At 34.9% G+C, this 16,722-nt stretch overlaps 2 protein-coding genes and 1 long non-coding RNA gene across 9 annotated transcripts; 2 read left to right on the forward strand and 1 right to left on the reverse strand.

The window, feature by feature from the left end:
• Nucleotides 1-96: 96 nt before the first annotated feature.
• On the reverse strand, nucleotides 97-11,151 carry LOC105119260 (uncharacterized). Of its 5 annotated transcripts, none has more exons than XR_841102.1 (3): nucleotides 11,006-11,151; nucleotides 7,804-7,920; nucleotides 97-140 (listed from the first exon to the last, which is right to left on the reverse strand). It is a non-coding gene; the product is annotated as an uncharacterized LOC105119260 (long non-coding RNA). The 5 variants fall into 5 exon arrangements; XR_841100.1 differs by lacking the exon at nucleotides 97-140 and adding an exon at nucleotides 3,780-3,866 and having other exon boundaries at nucleotides 11,006-11,148; XR_841103.1 differs by lacking the exon at nucleotides 97-140 and adding an exon at nucleotides 4,601-5,116.
• Nucleotides 3,049-10,749, forward strand: LOC105119261 (protein TOM THREE HOMOLOG 1-like). Of its 2 annotated transcripts, XR_841104.1 has the most exons (12): nucleotides 3,049-3,829; nucleotides 4,002-4,092; nucleotides 4,196-4,248; nucleotides 4,350-4,442; nucleotides 4,521-4,592; nucleotides 6,244-6,316; nucleotides 6,411-6,456; nucleotides 7,895-7,958; nucleotides 8,272-8,325; nucleotides 9,406-9,483; nucleotides 10,215-10,561; nucleotides 10,600-10,749. XR_841104.1 is itself a non-coding variant. In XM_011017385.1 (11 exons), the coding sequence occupies exons 1-11, from the start codon at nucleotides 3,665-3,667 to the stop codon at nucleotides 10,305-10,307; spliced, it is 882 nt and encodes a 293-aa protein (XP_011015687.1). In that variant the 5' UTR covers nucleotides 3,049-3,664; the 3' UTR covers nucleotides 10,308-10,595. The 2 variants fall into 2 exon arrangements, 1 of the variants encoding a protein (XP_011015687.1); XM_011017385.1 differs by lacking the exon at nucleotides 10,600-10,749 and having other exon boundaries at nucleotides 10,215-10,595.
• Nucleotides 11,152-13,638: 2,487 nt separating the features above from the next.
• LOC105119262 (alcohol dehydrogenase [NADP(+)]-like) lies at nucleotides 13,639-16,571 on the forward strand. 2 transcript variants are annotated; one of them, XM_011017387.1, is made up of 3 exons: nucleotides 13,639-13,935; nucleotides 14,050-14,782; nucleotides 16,087-16,571. In XM_011017387.1, exons 2-3 carry the CDS (start codon nucleotides 14,216-14,218, stop codon nucleotides 16,564-16,566), a joined length of 1,047 nt encoding a protein of 348 aa, XP_011015689.1. In that variant the 5' UTR covers nucleotides 13,639-13,935; nucleotides 14,050-14,215; the 3' UTR covers nucleotides 16,567-16,571. The 2 variants fall into 2 exon arrangements, with proteins under 2 accessions (XP_011015689.1, XP_011015688.1); XM_011017386.1 differs by having other exon boundaries at nucleotides 13,639-14,782.
• The last annotated feature ends 151 nt before the right edge of the window (nucleotides 16,572-16,722 follow it).

Genomic DNA, 16,722 nt, shown 5'->3' on the forward strand with positions numbered 1-16,722 from the left:
ACAAAATATATTAAATTTTAATAAAAATTTTAATTTTTTTTAAATATAATTTATACTGTATTTTCAAAACAGTGTAGTAGGAGACAGCAGTAAAAATTCCAATGTCACGAACCACTGTGCCTTTTCCTGTACTATAAAATCTGCCAACAAAAAGAATACTCCAGAAATTGATGTATAGACAAATTAATTACACATTTACCAGCGAACATTACGTCCTTTAAATGCATACATAATTAGAATAACTCCCACTGCATCCAGGCTTGGCGAGAAAAAGAAATACAAAGAGTCACAACAAAAGAAACGGAATTAAAAAATGAAAATGAATGAAAATGAAGTAAACGAGCACAGAGGAACCAAAAAGCAGCCAATGATCAGGCGGCATCAGCATGGGAGAAGCAGCACCCGATGTTGAAAAGAAAACAGAAAAAAAAAACAAACAAAGAAACCATGGCCAGAACACTAGCATTATACATTGCAATTTATAAACACAGGCCTCAATTCCTCTCCCCGGTACAATTAAAAAATTAACATACATCATAATTCATCAAATTTAACAATTCAATATTCATAATTGAACACAATCAAACTTAATATGGCATTTTATTATATTTAAAATAAATTTATAATTTTTAAAACATTAAAGTATGTAATCTAATTAAATATAAAAATCACTTTAGCTAGTTAATGGATTTATAACGCATGAGGACGAGTTTGCACCTCTCCAAATCATTCAACTAGAGGATGGGCCTATAACACCCGTGTAGAAATCAGCACCAAAATTGCCTTAACTTGTAAATAAGTTTGGAATACTTCTAGATGAACATGTCTCTTTAACTACATGCCCCCATTCATGATAAACCATCTTATTTTTTTTTTACTATCGCTTTGAGCTCCGCCTCCTCATGTCCAATGTGACACAAATTTAATGAATACTTGTCAAAAACATGGGTCATCTCATTAATACCTTCATAAATAGTGGATGTTACTCTCCAAGCCTCTTGTAATAAGAATTAAATCTAATAAATATAGAAAATAATTAGCACCCACTATCTATACAAGCAATAATCATCATTTTAAAAGTCTCATATATAAAAATATTACACACCAAACAATTCTATTTTGAATATAAGTGGTTGTAATGCGTTGAATTATATGAATATCTTAGAAAATATGTCAATGTAGGTATAATAAACTAGCATGTGATGGAAAGATACCATCTCGTGCAAGTATCTAGATCAGTTATTGGATATTGTTTCTTAAATAGCTAATCTCTCATAGCATTCCAAAGATCTAATGATTGAGTGCAACATATAACTGGTATCAACATAATTCAGGATGTGTCGAGACAGGTCAAATTATCATATTACCCAATAAAAACAATATATCTTAACCATGTTAGAGCAATGTAGTAAGGCTTGCACCAACCACCGAGCATTCCCCTTCTAGTATACAAGCGATCTTGATAATATCAAGTTTTTTGTATAAGACATCCATACAACATCTCAGTACACAAAAAACATTACAAAACAAGTCAAGACTAGAAAATTAACACCCAGATAATAAAAAATACATTATTAAAAAAATAACAAGTAAGATTGTTATGCATCCAACTCATCATAGTAGAATTCATAAACGTTAATAATGTTTAAAATAACATGTTTAGCCCCACTCCGCATAACATGACAAGCCATAAAATTAGTATACTTTTTTCTCCATTTAATTTATAAAAATAATGTGTTGTTCAAAATTTACTATTACTTAGATCCCATATGTAATTTGCCTCAAGATGTTAAGCTCAAACATATTATTGCCTCAACTCTATAGGCGTTTGATATAAAGATGCTATCATAACCAAAATTATATTAATTTATATTTAAAGTTTCAAGTTAGTTCTTGAAATATAATTAATTACCATAAACAAAGTAAATTCTTCAATGGAAAATATTTAAAATAAAGTTATATATAGAAAAATAGTAGGTAACCAGTTGCTTGTCTCCTTTTTTATATATATGTCTTGCATGATTGTCGGTATAGATGTGTAAACATGCGCCCAGCTATAGTTAAAAATGGACTAAAAATCCTCGAATAATGTTAGGAAAAAAATAGCATTGCATTGCATGTAATACCAACAAAGACGAGCCCCTAGAATATATGTATTATATACGCTCAAGCATATTCAACCAACTAGTTTTTTGTCACATCCACTAGGAGGTCTTGAATTCAGTTACCAACAATGTCAATTTTATGAGTTTTGCTTTTATAATCACTGGTTGAAGGTCTACGTTCCCAATACTCAACCACGTATATCATCCCTATCAATCAACAATCTATATCCTATTATTGTGATGTTGTTTATCAAGAGGTCAATCAACATAGCGAGGGAGAGGAAAAAACTTGTTATAGCAGGGAGAGATAAGAGGGAATCTCGCAGTGGTAGAGGGGATATGTCGCAGCAGAAAAGGAGCAGTAGGGTTTTGGGTAGCAGTATGTTTGCAGGGGTGGTAAAATAAAAGTATTTTTAGATTAGTTTATATAGAGAATGGAGGACATAGTTGTAAGCCTTACATGCGAGTGATAAGTCGTATACGAGGTTTGTGGCTTGTCAAATTATATTAATTTTTAAAAAACTATTATGTGAATAGTTTTACTTTACTAATTTTTTTACCATGCTAAAAATAAAATAAAAAACTCCTAAACACTTGAATAGACTAGATTGAAAAACAACACCACTAGATAGAAAGAAAAAATAAAGAATTATGAAAAAAATAATAGCAGCAACAACACCAAAAAAAATTAGATAAGGAAAAGACACAAGTCAACATAATAAAATTTATCTATTTTATAAGTTTGAGTTTTTTTATATCAACTAAATACTTATATGATTAAACTAGTGTGAACATCTATATTAACAAAAAAAATAAAATTAACTATTTCTTTTGTAACTTTTCAACACTCCTTTCTTCTACTAGTCGACTAATTGGTTTCGAAATTAGGAAGAGTCATGCTTTTTTTTTTTTGTTCATTTTGCAATTTTTTTAAAAATTAAAACGGGTTTTGACGGAGTTAAGCGTAAATTCACAAGCTCAACCGAGTTGCAATTTTTTTTAACATGGGGCTCCAGCCCCAGCAAGAAAGTGGATTAATTAGACCCGGTCGACAAACCGGGCTAAGTTTAGTAATTGCGGATAATTAATGTAAGATTTAACGTGCACTTATTTATTAATCCTAGAAGAAGATAGCTGAGTTGGAGGCACGTGGTGCGGGCGAAGAGTGCCAAATCAGCCGAAGCTTAGAATGACGCCTTTTAAATCCGCAAACTCATCCAAATACCATCGGCGACAGCCAGTACGGTACAAGGCGTATTTTCCAGAAAAAAACCTCATAAAATCAATCACCTCTGTTCTCCCACCCATTTTATCTTTTCTTTTCTTTTTTTGTCGGCGGTTTTTCACTACAATTTTCTTTATAGCAAACTTCTTCTTAATAAAAACAAAAATAATCCGAAAAAACGAAACAAAATAACGTGATCAGATTCCATTCTCAGCTCCTAACAAGAATTATTCAAAGCAAAAGAAAGAAAAATCGAGTCGCTTATTTCCTTCTCCTTTTCAATTTGGTTTTAAAAAAGGAAACAATCGGCATAAATCAATATCTCCGTGGAGCAATGGATAAAGGCAGCAGCGGAGCAGAAATGGCTGGGACGGTGATTTCTTTCAAATTGGAAGAGGCCTCGAGTTGGTGGCACGATATTAATGAATCACCGTTCTGGCAAGATCGCATCTTTCATGTCCTGGCCACCCTCTACGGTCTCGTCGCCGCCGTTGCTTTTGTACATTTGCCACACCTTCCTCTCTTTTTGTTAATGTCTGTATTAAATTAGCACCATGTCATCTATCTTTTGTTAATCTATGCACGCGAACGATGAGATATAGGAATTTCTAGGGTTTTAAATTGATGGATGGAGAGGCATGGAATTTGAATTTGTTTGATTGTATTTTTAGATTCAATTGATAAGGATACAATTGAGAGTTCCGGAATATGGCTGGACTACGCAGAAGGTTTTTCATTTTCTCAACTTCCTCGTGAATGGGGGTTTGTATTTCAATATTCTCAAAGCAAACAAATATGCTTTCCATTGTGATTTTATCATGTTATGTTGACTGAGGTTTCTTCTTCTTCTTCTTCTATATGGCAGTTCGATGTCTACTATTTGTTTTTCGCCGGAATGTAGAAAGCATCCATCCACCGGTATGGGGGTGCTCGACTTTTACGTCTCCCTCTCTCATTTGTAACTTAATTGGTTTACAATGATTACTAATCGGTAAACTTGTTCATTTCTGTTGCTCAAGATTTTCCAACATATCCTCCTTGATTTCCCAAGTCTAGCATTCTTCACCACATATGCGCTTCTGGTTCTGTTCTGGGCAGAGATTTACTACCAGGTTGAGTTTCACTTGCAGTTCAGTTTATCAATTTTATGTTTGGTTCAAATCTGTTATGACTTGACATATTTTAAACAGGCACGTGCGGTATCTACTGATGGACTCAGGCCAAGTTTCTTTACAATTAATGCGGTGGTTTATGCCATTCAGGTGAATTTTCTTTCCATATTTTTGCTATTAATCCAGGTGAAGGGGGAGGATTGAAAGTCAAATTCTTTCTATGTGAAAGCTAGTAAGCTTCATTCAAGGAATGCTATGTACTGTAATATTGTTGCAGTTTTTCTCCCGTATTCAGCTAATCTTTTCAAATGTTATTGAAGTGTGTGTTAAGGTTAAACCCTTAACCAGGAATATTCTTAAGATGACCTCACAGTAACTTTGTATAAACTAGATAGTGCAATTTAGATTATTTGGATGACCAGTGTAAATACTGCTTCTTTTCCATGCAAAGGAGATACTTTTCTTTTTTACCTTATTTGCCAAAGTGCCGTCTAATTATTAATGTTTTAATTATTCAGAGTCAGATACATGAAAAAAAAATAATTGAGGTTTCCATTTCTCATCCCATTAGTGGAACGAGTGTCCCTTCTGGAGATGCCTTTCTGGTTTTACATCTTATGTTGGGATATAAGCTATAACCTTTGTCTGATGCCAAGTGCTTGATGCAGTAGAAGCTGTAAGATAAACTAAGACATTGGGCGTGTTTGCATCAGCAAGAATTTGAGGCTATTATGGCTGATTTCAATTTTGTTGGGTTTGGTAAAGAAAAAGTACTCAGAAGAATTCAGAGCATTTGTCATTTTACTAGCTAAAAATTAGTGAAGGGCTGCATTAAAGCAATAAGAAAACTAAACTTTGCAAAGAGCAGGAAATAAAAGGGGAGAATAGAAAATAATCTTTATTAGTGGTTTCCAGAAAAATCTTTATCATATTCTTTGCCACTGAATCTGTGAAATGATGCATCAAACATCCACATGGTATGGCTATATGCACTGCAGGCCAATTGCTAATTGCTTTTACACACACGTGCATTCTCTTTCAAAGGATGCTTGTATAAGCCATAATAAAATGCTACAGTTTTCATATAGAGCCATGATGTGAAATAAAAAAGCTAGTGGTTTACAAGCACCTAGCTCAGGAAAAATCTTCTAAATGCATACCTTACTACCTTCTAGGTTCCTCCAAAGAGAATTTCAAAATTGTCCAGTGTCTTATTGTTTGCATATTTAAGTACAACCACATGCTCCAGAACCCGACATCAATTTTCTGTTTCTTTTTTCTTTTATTCAAGTACTTTAAAAATTCACTTTGAAGTTTATGTAAGCAAACTAGATTAAGCCTTGGTGCTTTTGTACTAACTTGCCATTCATTTCAACTATTATATCTGGCCATGGTTATGCCTGCGATAGCTTTAGCTATTGCAAACCTAGTCTAGCATGCTAGACTGTCCTATCAGCTGGTTTCCCATTGTCTGAAAATTCTGAGTTGGTGAATGTCAATCATAATGACATGACATTTGCAGGCTCTTAACACCACTTTCCTTTGCATAGCAGCATTCCTAAGATTCATTGAAGGATTGAGAATTTTGTGTGATACATTATGCACTATCTATTCATTATACCCTTTGAAGTTGTTCCGTCATTGCATGACTGTTGCCAAATTCTTTGCATGCCTGGTGTCTGTTTGTTGGTTCTTTCTATGGGTACACTGGTTATTGCTGTATTGAGCCCTTTGCAAATTGACCAGTATGATTGGCAACATATTAGCTTCAACTTTGATTCTTTGATTTAATCGACTCCAGATTGCTATGTGGTTGGTGTTGGCTTGGAAAACTATTCCAACTGTTGCCATCCTATCAAAGGTGTTCTTTGCAGGTTCTTTACTTTACACCCTGAGCTTCTCTACATAATTGGTAATTCTCTAGTGGTAATTCAGACAATTTGTTCTTAACATTGATATCCTTGGCAGGTGTGTCTTTGTTTGCAGCTCTTGGTTTTCTACTCTATGGTGGAAGGTAACCCACTTTTGTTTTCTTAATGCATATATTCTTCATGCATGAACAAGATGAATACATGCAGCACTTCATATAGGGTGTCAGCACTAGGAAAATTTATAAATTGTATATTTTCACTCTGCGAATGCTATAGGTGGGTTTGGATTGAACCCCAAAGTATGCAAATGGCAACAGATTTGTTTATCAGAATACTGTAAAGCCATGGACACCACTTTAGTTTCCCAGTACTAAATTACTGTCAATGACACTCAAAGTAGTGGATTTCCCTTGGTTATGGTATCATTCTTGCATTGACACCAAATAGTGTCAGCTACTTTTGGTTTGGCAGTTTGGCCAATCCATTGCTTTAATCGGTATAGGTTCAGATATCCATTAAAATGCAACTATTCAACTTGTCAACTGCTATTTCCTTGTGACATCATATTTCCATCTGGAAGTTTCAGCTCCATGTTAAATGGCATGCCAAATCCATGACAATGCTGTGTCATTTCACTATTCCCTTAACCTGGAATGAGGCTCAAAAGTAGATTTATTCCAGGTCTAAAATGGATTTGTAGTTAGCTGCTACTTTTTGGTGGGGGTTGGTTAGGATGGCAGCACCTTTTTTTTCCTAAAAAGTAGAAAAGAACAGCCACTGGAGTTCTTATAAGATATATTTCATAGGAAGTGCCCACTGCAATTTATTTTGACCTGATGGAATGGGATTTTCCTCTGAGTGAGTTCTGGTGGAATTTCCTAATAAAGGGACCCTGCTGGAGCAATATTTTAGGCGTTTTGATTGTTGCTTAAGTTGTGTCAGTTTTTTCATGTTTCACCCTGCTTGGTGGGAGTTCAGCCACTGCTCAGTAAATCATATTGGGTCATGGGAATCAGATGCTATCCGTATCCTATCCCACCTGCTATCTTTTTTGACTCTCCTGCTTCCTCTGGAGGAAGTGGGACACTAAACACATTCAAAAAAAAAAAAAAAAAAGAGGGATGGGGATTCCTTCATCTCTGCTGCTGCACTCAGATCTGGTTAGCAAGATCGATCATCCAACTTTTCTATGATGTCTCCTGTTGTTATGATCCTCATGCTATTCATGTAGTGCATTTTGATCATCTTACTTCTAGGGTAATGGTTCATAAACTGGATCCTTTATGAGTCCAGTCGTTGTTCTGTTTTTCATGAAGTGGGCTGAGATGAAGTGTTAGTTGCTTGGGGCCACTTCAAAAGTCTTATGAGGATGCCAGTGGTTGCATACTTATCTATACTCATTGTACTGTCTTTCTTCTAATTGCATTAGTTTGTGTTTGCATAGTTATGCAATATGATGAACTTGTATGTGATAGCCTCTTAGCATGTACCTTTGATTTCTCTTTTTGCTTGGTTTTCATTCTCCTAGAAGATACGCTTCTTATGAAAGAATCTGTACTCTGAATTGTCATCTTGTGGCAGGCTCTTCTTAATGTTGCAGCGATTCCCTGTGGAATCCAAAGGGAGGCGTAAGAAATTGCAAGAGGTAATTATATTTAGAAAGTGCTGTCCTGTAAATCTAGCAGCCAGAGTTTATAGCTTCATGATGTGTTAGACTCTCAGTTAACCAAAGTGTTTATTCAATGATTCAGATTAAACAAGATCCTCAAACTTAGATGTACAATCTAAACTCATTTGAATCTCTTATTATGCATCTACCCTGAGACTCCACTATCTAGGGTCCCTGCTGTGGCAGGAAATATTTTCCTTTACAAACTATATGGTTTTCTTCTTTCAATACATTACTGTCTGCGGTTTTTCATTTATTTGAGTGTTTTTTCTGTCTGGCTTCTGAACAGGTTGGCTATGTAACAACCATATGTTTCTCATGCTTCCTTGTTAGATGCATTATGGTGAGTTTGTATTCATCTTTCTCCAGATTCTCTTTTCTACCCTTGACTATGTGGGAATTATGCCTTGTATTGGATATAGAAGTTTTAAAATGGTCAGTTAAGTGCTTACATGAGAAGGGAAATGCTAGCAGCAGTCACTTTGACAGCTGCTTGTGACACTCTCCCAGAATCAACAGCCATGTTGCCAATAATTTATAAATGTATTACTGGACACTGGTTTGAATATATATATATATATTAACACTGTTTTCTTTCTGAGATGTAAACTGTTGGCTATTAAATCAACATTTCTCAAATCTGCTTTAAGATGCATCAACCTTCACAGAGACGATCAGTTTACAAATTAAAACCGCTGAATAACCTTGCAAATTAAGATGCATCATCGTTTCATTCAAGCTTAAACAATGAATCCAGCCGTCAAATAAGTACTATGCTAAAGTTCTTGTTGAGCATAATGAAACTTCAGATCAAACGGTGATGTTGAACTCAAAACTGAAAATAAAATGAATGTTGTCGATTCCAAATAAGATACAGCCATGACAAAAAAGAACTGATTTCTCTAACTGTAAAGTTCTTTTAAGGGAGAGGTTTTTTGAGAGATCAACCAAAGACAAAGAAACTTAAATAGTGGGAAATGTTTTTGGTCTGGGACATTGGAAGAAGATTAAAAGAAGCTAGGGATTGGGGAGGGCAAGAGTTAGGAGTCTTGAGACAAACACAGAGGATTCATCCTTTTCTTTTCAATTTTCTTACAATTTTATTTTTAAGAGGGAGATAAATATGAATTGATCGATGTTTAACCGGTTGTGCCAATACCTTTTGCTATTCTTTTGCAACGTGGACTCTTATATTGAGCAAGTGTTCCTAGCAGTTTTCACCATGACTGCTGCTAGCATTCCTTTACATGAGAATTGGAGTCTATATTTCTGTTTAGCTATCCTAAATGACAATGTTTATTGTAAATTAGTTACCCCTGACAGTCTCATTCATTTTGCTGAGACCTGAAGCTCTATTTATTCCATCTCTAGAACTGAAGTTTCTCTAACTATAGTTTTGCACTGCAATTTTCTTATGCTTCAGATGTGCTTTAATGCATTTGATAAAGCTGCAGACCTTGATGTGTTGGATCATCCAGTTCTAAACTTCATATATTACCTGGTAAGTTTGCAATGTGGTCACAAGTCTGTGGCATGTTTTGTTTATCAAAACATATTTTTTTTAAAGGCTGTTCCATGATGGTTTCCCCACGGGATAGCTAAATGTAAAGTCAAAGGTGCAAACACACACACATGACATGGAGAAATTCTCGGCTGCTTGCAATGTTTGCTGGTTTATGAATAGAAGATATCTGGATCTATAGATGCTGGGGTGTTTGAAAATGATATGAGTTTGGTATTCCTAAATGTACCTTGTTTGAATGATCAGCTTTGCTGGAATGTTTATATCAAATGGTACTTTTGAGGTGGCTTGGCATTATATCTGATTGTGAAAAATAATTTGTGAACTTAGAATTCTTTATGCTTTCAGAATTTGAATAGAATCATGGATGACAGCTGTGCATTCATGAATATCCGAAGGTGGTTGTTAGAAGTTCTCGAAGAACAATGCTCATGATATGCCTTTGGTCCTAGGATTCCTTATCTCATTGCCATCCTTTACATTGTTCATTGATTCCTGTTTGAAGTGGACTTCTATGTCTTGGCTCTCTTTTTTTAGTTTTTAAATTTTTTTGGTTCTTTATCAAATTTTGTGAGTTGTGTATCTATGGCATGCTTTAGAGTACTGATTGCATTTTTCTGCTGTTTATTTTTGCACTGCTAAGTATAGTCTCTATCTACCTCTTAAGTGTGTGCTTTTGATTTGTCTGTATTTCAACGTTTTATTTGCAGCTGGTGGAGATTTTACCTTCTTCATTGGTTCTTTTCATTTTGAGGAAATTGCCTCCAAAACGTGGTATCTCTCAGAATAATTCCTTACGTTAACAGAATTGGAGGTAAGTGTATGATGGAATGGAATTCTCAAGAATGGCTTATATGCTTCCATTCACTTTGGAGATGTCATTGCCTGTCATACTAAGACAAGACAAGGGATAGCCATTGTTGAGTTTTTGTTATTTTGGAGTCTGCAAGCTAATTTTATGGAATGCAAAATGTCAATTGTTCATGGTAGGAGGCCATGGATGTGCTGAAAAACTAATGACCTTCTAAGTACTTGACTGTGTTACAGTTAGTGTTCTGTTCTAATCTGTGCTGGCTGCATGTCTTATGCTTGGTGAAGCTGTGCTGGCTGCATGTCTTATGCTTGGTGCTCTGTTGTTTCTATAACTTTGCAAGCAACCATGCACGAGAAATAGTGGAAAAATTGTTTGTTGTGCCTTCGGCTTGTGCTGTTTCTTATACTGGATCCGTCAAATGTTCTTTGTTCTCTCTTAGTTTTGTGAGTGGATGGATATTCTTTCCTAGGTCTAACCTTTTATATATATAAAAAAATTGTATAATTGTTTGTCCAAACAAAACAAGCCTTAAAATCAAGCTAATTGCTCTAGAAAGTTGCAGTTAGCAGACAGAGATATAAATCGAGCTCATGGAAAATTTCAGTTTTTGAAAGTTTCATAAATATCTCATGGAAATTCTACAAGAAGCATCCATGAAAATTATCTACAGCTGGGAAAAGAACGAACCTGGCAAATTTCCTGTGCAAGAACATGCCTCTGAACCGGGGAGGCTCTCTTCACTTTCTCCCTATGCTGGGCTGTGATTCATTCATTAAGCTAAAAGATTTCCTTTCTGATGAGTTTGGTCTCATCGAAAGGAGTTAATAGATTTATGAAGGTTGACTGGCAGATAGATGTCCGTTTGGTTTCCAGCTCGACCTATCCGGTCTTGGCAACATTTTGAACGGTAGGTTTTCAGTTATTTTCTCAGCAGCATTTACCGCTCGTAAGACCCAACTAGGTTAACACGAATGTGATTGTAGTCTAGAGCCACGGAAACAAGAAAAATCCCAAGTGTAGAAAAAAGAGAAGATTAAACATGTTTGTGATCGTGAAAAAAATTAAAAATGGTGCCAGGTTTAAAGGAAGCATGCTTATTTGGGGTAGGATGAGAATAAAATTTGAGGAAATAGAATAATTGCATGCTGTCTATATAGAGAATTTATTTCCTGCTTGTTAATCTGTAAATGCACACATTGATTGAGTTGCAGAAAACCGCAACATGTCGAAATAACACAGTTTTGTAAACTCTCTAATCCCACATTATGTACCTTTTAAATTAATTGTTTTTTGGTGTCTTGAATTGTTTTTATGTGCTAGTATTAAAAATAAATTTAAATAAATAAAATAATTATTATTTTAATATTTTTTCAAATGAAAAAATAATTTGAAAAACAATTCATATCATAATACCAAACCTTGCCAAAGATACAGGCAAAACCTTTCTCTTTTTAAAAGAAATTGTGCATTTTTTTAAAATGGAATTAGCTTGTATAAACATGGGATTTTGGCACCATTCAATAAGATTTTGTTTTTTGATTAATTGAATGCATGTAGAAGATGGGTTGTTAATTGAAGACAAGTAGAGAACATATTAAAAATCAATGGTTAACACCATGTAGAAGATGGGTTGTTAATTGAAGATAAGAGAACATATTAAAAATCAATGGTTAACATATTATAAACGTGTCAATATATATATATATATATATATATATATATTTATTTCCTAATATTAACATATCAAAACCATAAAAAAATCTAAAAATAGATGAATTTAATATTTTTTCAGAACAACACTTTAAAACACGAACTCTACAATAAAGCACAATTATAGCTCAAAAGGCTAATGTTGTATCAACCATCAAGAAGTCCATTATTCAAAAGAAAATATATCAAGCCTTGGGAGTCCATTAGATATTGAAAAACAGAGGCTGGACCAATTCTAAAGTACTGTGTTTTTTAAATACGAATAACTATTAAAATTTGTTTTAAGCAATGCTTTAACAGTTCTAATTCTTCAAATATGAATGATTATATTTTGAGTCTTCATTTGTTTTTGCATGGTCCTTTTAACGCTAAAGATGATGCGATTATCACTTATCTTAAAATTGAAAAAAAAAAAAAAAAGGAATGAGAAATCCCTTCATATATAATCGTACTTAGTTTACCATGGATTATATATATATATAGTTAATAATTTAATTACCCAACAGCAAATTAAATATTAGGTGGACGAGGTGTGACGTTCTAAATTTGTTAATTGAGGTCTCCATCAAAAGTAAATCCATCATTTTAACTTGCTTATAAAAGTATTTATGATATGAAAATCATCGTTCAAAATCCAGCACAAGATACCAGTTTCGTCATTGCATGCGTGAGGGCATAAAAGAATTCTCGACCCGATGCATCACTTTCAAAAATGGAGTCGTCATTTTTACGCAAAGCACTACTCCGATTATTCTCGTACTTGGGCCGAGAGAAATTGGATAGAGGCGGTTTCCTCGGCGGGGGTGAAAGGGATGGTTCTGCACGCTAGCGAGAGACAACCTGGGCGATCATTTCTGTGAGTGAAGCTTCGACTACCTGTTCCACTTGGGGTATAAACAAGACATACAAAACATAAGGCAACACGGCACGCCTCCTTTAACTTAATAAATTAGGATCTAGAATAGCATTACAACAACAAAATTGATTATTTTATTTTATATTTTTATATTTTTTTGATGTGATATGTTAAAAATATTTTTTTTTTTAAAAAAATATAACCGAAATAGATGAAACTTAAGAAAACAAGAACATATTATCCAGTTTGCTCTCCATTGTTTCTCCCGTCAATGAGGTAATGCGAGGTGGATGCATCAATGTTTCTCCCGTCAATGCCGTATTTTGTTGGCGTTTCAAAGCTCAATTGAACGAAATGGAATCAAACTTGTGAAAAATGAAAAATGTAAATCGAAATAATCTAGATTCAAGTTTTTGTTATCATTTTTTCTTCTAATAGAATATTTCCAATACAGAATTATTCATTTTTAACCGTTTAAAAAGATAAAAAATTGGATATTTTTCATTTCTTATTCACCACTCCCCCCCCAAGTTCATGAATTAATTGGTCATTTATGTAATCTCGGTATGAAGGCTTATCGCTTCCCTTCCAATCACGTTTGTAAAAATAAAAAAAATAAAAAATAAAAATCGTTCTTAAGAGAAAGAAGACTGTTTTGGCAGGAAATGTGGAAATTGCCTTATGTATTAGTAATATGTTGAGCATCTTGCGTATTTGTTGATATATATATATATATATATATATTTTGTATCATGCATTCCTGCTGAAGCATATTGATTTCACGGCACAGCTAGTATGTGGATGTTTTTTTTTTTAAAAAAAAAGTTGGTGGGTTTTGGTGCAGTTGGTTTTCTTTGGTGCTCTTTCTTGGCGCCGTTATTGACCACCACGACCAGACCTGGGACATTTTGCTAACTATTAAACAAAGGCATTTATCCATCCGAGTCTTTATTTACTTGTATTGTTTTAGTCTTTGCGACTTCTTCGTGTTGGAATTGCTATGTTCTTTATTGAATTTCCTCCTCTTAACTGGTAAATTGACAAACTCAAGGTGGGTTTTGTTTAGTCAACTATTTTTTTCGATTGAGAATGATTTGCTGTTCTTCTTGCTTGGATGATTTTGATTCCATTCCATTTCAACTGGGTTTTTCTTTTTTTGTATTAGTTGATCCATGGGTTCTTGTTTGACTCTCCATATCCATTCCTAAGATTTTGGTTCTACAATCTCTCCAGTTCCTACTTGTTATATTGTTGGATTTGGATTGAGTTGTTGCATCCTTCAAGTTTTTTTGGGTTGTAGACTCTTTGTTGGTTGAAACAAGATTGAAAAAATGCAAGGGAAAACTGGGGTAGTAGGAAGTCACTTTGTGCTGAACACAGGAGCCAAAATCCCTGCCATTGGACTTGGAACATGGCAGAGTGGTGGTGACCTCTGCGTTGAAGCTGTGAGAACTGCCCTGTCTGTTGGTTACCGTCATATAGACTGTGCACATCTTTATGGGAACGAGATTGAAGTTGGGGAAGCACTGGGCGAAGCATTCAATGTTTCACTGAAAAGGGAGGATGTTTTCTTGACTTCTAAGCTCTACTGTACTATGAATTCCCTTAATAAAATTGAAAATTATGTGAGGGTTTCTCTTAAGAATCTTGGAGTGTCGTATTTGGATCTTTATTTGATGCATTGGCCTGATAGCTCGGCTTTTGGGGACGCAACTGATCCTCCTTCGAAGTCGGGGAGTGAGTATAGGCAGTTTTTGAATCGGTTGAAGCAAGCATGGAAAGCCATGGAAGCTCTTGGTGACTTGGGTCTTGTGAGAGCTATCGGTGTCAGCAATTTCAGTGTCCAGCAGATCAAAGAGTTGCTGAAATTTGCGAAAGTGGTGCCTGCTGTCAATCAGGTTGGCTCATCATTCTTGTTAACTTCTGCTATCCATTTTGAACAGATTTTTATAACAGGTTGTTCCTTTATTGATTTAGACAAAAGTGTACCTCCTCCTTTCCAATAAATAAGGACCAACAACTATCTCAAAACAGCAGATTCATGTTCTACTCCTTCCATCAAGAGAACCATTTTCTTGGATCTAAAGATGGCCTGAAATGGGACTTTCCGAAGCCACCATCACCATCCAATGCCTCTTTCTTTTAAGTTTGGCATTACACTTGAGTCCAAACTTTGAAACAGCCTGTTTCCTCTGAACTTCTTTGAACCATCAATGTAGCATGTAGCATTCCGTGCCTTCTAATTTTATATCTGCAGGATGTAATCGATAGATCTCAGTTGCACATCTAATTTCATATCTGCCACCCCTTTGATTTGTGATGGTCTTTTATTGGAGATTTTTAGTGTATGCACTACTTTTGAATTGTTGTAAGCATTTTATTTCTTAAAATGTGTTAATCTACGAGTAATTATTTAGATCCTGTGCATCCTCTCCTTCTTAGCGTAAAACTTTTAAATGGCACATTAATTAATGGGAAGTTAGAAGATGCAATGTTGCATACACAAAAATATATAAGGAGATAGAAAGAGTCGAGGAAGGAGGATTTGTCTAGGGAGCTCGAACTTCATAACAAGCGAGGGTGGCAGTTAGTATATGAAGAGATAAATTCTTGCTGGTCAGAATAATAATAAATTAGGATGTATGGTTTAGTTGGTGATATGTCAATGCTTTGCATTCAGTATAACAGCAAGAGGATTTAGATAGAATCTAATTGTTTATAATGACCCCAAAAGGTTGTCTCATTGAAAATGAGGGATTCATGATGCAACGGTGATAGAAAGCTTTAAGGTTGGCCTATGATTTGGTGCTAAGTAGAAATAGTTTAGAGTGGAATAAAAGAGTGACATGTTTCACAAATGACATATGGTTGAGATGTCATCACAAATGACGTATGGTTGAGATTTCAACATTTCTAAGGTTAAGAAGAGTTTGATTCAAGCCTGCCATGCTGATTTTCCCTAAGACATCCTATTCTCATAAAATGAGAACTCATTTTAGTATATCTTGTCTCACTCCTCTCCATTGACTCTTTTTTGTTGCATGTCATGAGATGACAACAATGAATGTTTACAATAAAACAGTTTTTTCATGTAATTTATATTTTATTGTTATTCCCTTTTTTTTTCTTTGCTTTTTTTTCATTGTAAATAAAGATTTTTCTACAAATGTGAGTTTCTTGATTGATTTAGTAGTCTTATTAGGTTGAGTTGCATCCTTTTTGGAGGCAAGAAGAACTGGTTAAGTTCTGTCAATTGAAGGGTATTCATGTATCTGCTCACACACCATTAGGGGTTCCCACATGGAGCCCTGGACCATCTGATAGCGGATCAGGGGAAGATGAACCTGGCACTCCTCGCATATCATTCAGGAGGTCAAGATCAGTACATGGGCCCATGCTGAAATTGTGTGTTGTCTCAGAGATAGCAGGAAGACACGAGAAGACACCTGAACAGGTAACGTTTTACTCTGTTTTCCACCCTTCTCTTATATCTGTCATGCTGATTCCTTTAATCCTACATGTTATGTTGACGTTTTTTGTTGATACAATGCTTGCCTCAAATAGCTGTAGCCACCTGTATACATTATTTTCTTTTGCCCCAGAATCTGAGAATATGAAGGTTTTCTCAGAAATGAATGGAAGGTATTGTAGATTAGACTTTTTGAAACCAACTTCAAATTGATTTAATTAACCTTTGTGTTTTCCTTGTAACTTCCACTGGCACATTCATGAGTCTGTCTAGAATGTTGCAATTCTCTTGTTTCTGGATATCAAATGCCATCTGCAGTGCTAATATTTTTGTTAGTGATAGAGCACCTGGATATACTGACTAGGAATA

The sequence above is a fragment of the Populus euphratica genome, unplaced genomic scaffold (assembly GCF_000495115.2).
Source record: "Populus euphratica unplaced genomic scaffold, PopEup_1.0 scaffold2714.1, whole genome shotgun sequence".
NCBI classification, from domain to species: domain Eukaryota; kingdom Viridiplantae; phylum Streptophyta; class Magnoliopsida; order Malpighiales; family Salicaceae; genus Populus; species Populus euphratica.

Bases quoted from the DNA above. Each gene is read 5' to 3' on its own strand.
- LOC105119261 (XM_011017385.1), top strand. From the start codon at position 3,665: ATGGATAAAGGCAGCAGCGGAGCAGAAATGGCTGGGACGGTGATTTCT. The intron at 6,317-6,410 runs GTTCTTTACTTT...TATCCTTGGCAG, and splicing joins ATCAAAGGTGTTCTTTGCAG to GTGTGTCTTTGTTTGCAGCT. The intron at 8,326-9,405 runs GTGAGTTTGTAT...CTTATGCTTCAG, and splicing joins TCCTTGTTAGATGCATTATG to ATGTGCTTTAATGCATTTGA.
- LOC105119262 (XM_011017386.1), top strand. From the start codon at position 14,216: ATGCAAGGGAAAACTGGGGTAGTAGGAAGTCACTTTGTGCTGAACACA. The intron at 14,783-16,086 runs GTTGGCTCATCA...TAGTCTTATTAG, and splicing joins TGGTGCCTGCTGTCAATCAG to GTTGAGTTGCATCCTTTTTG.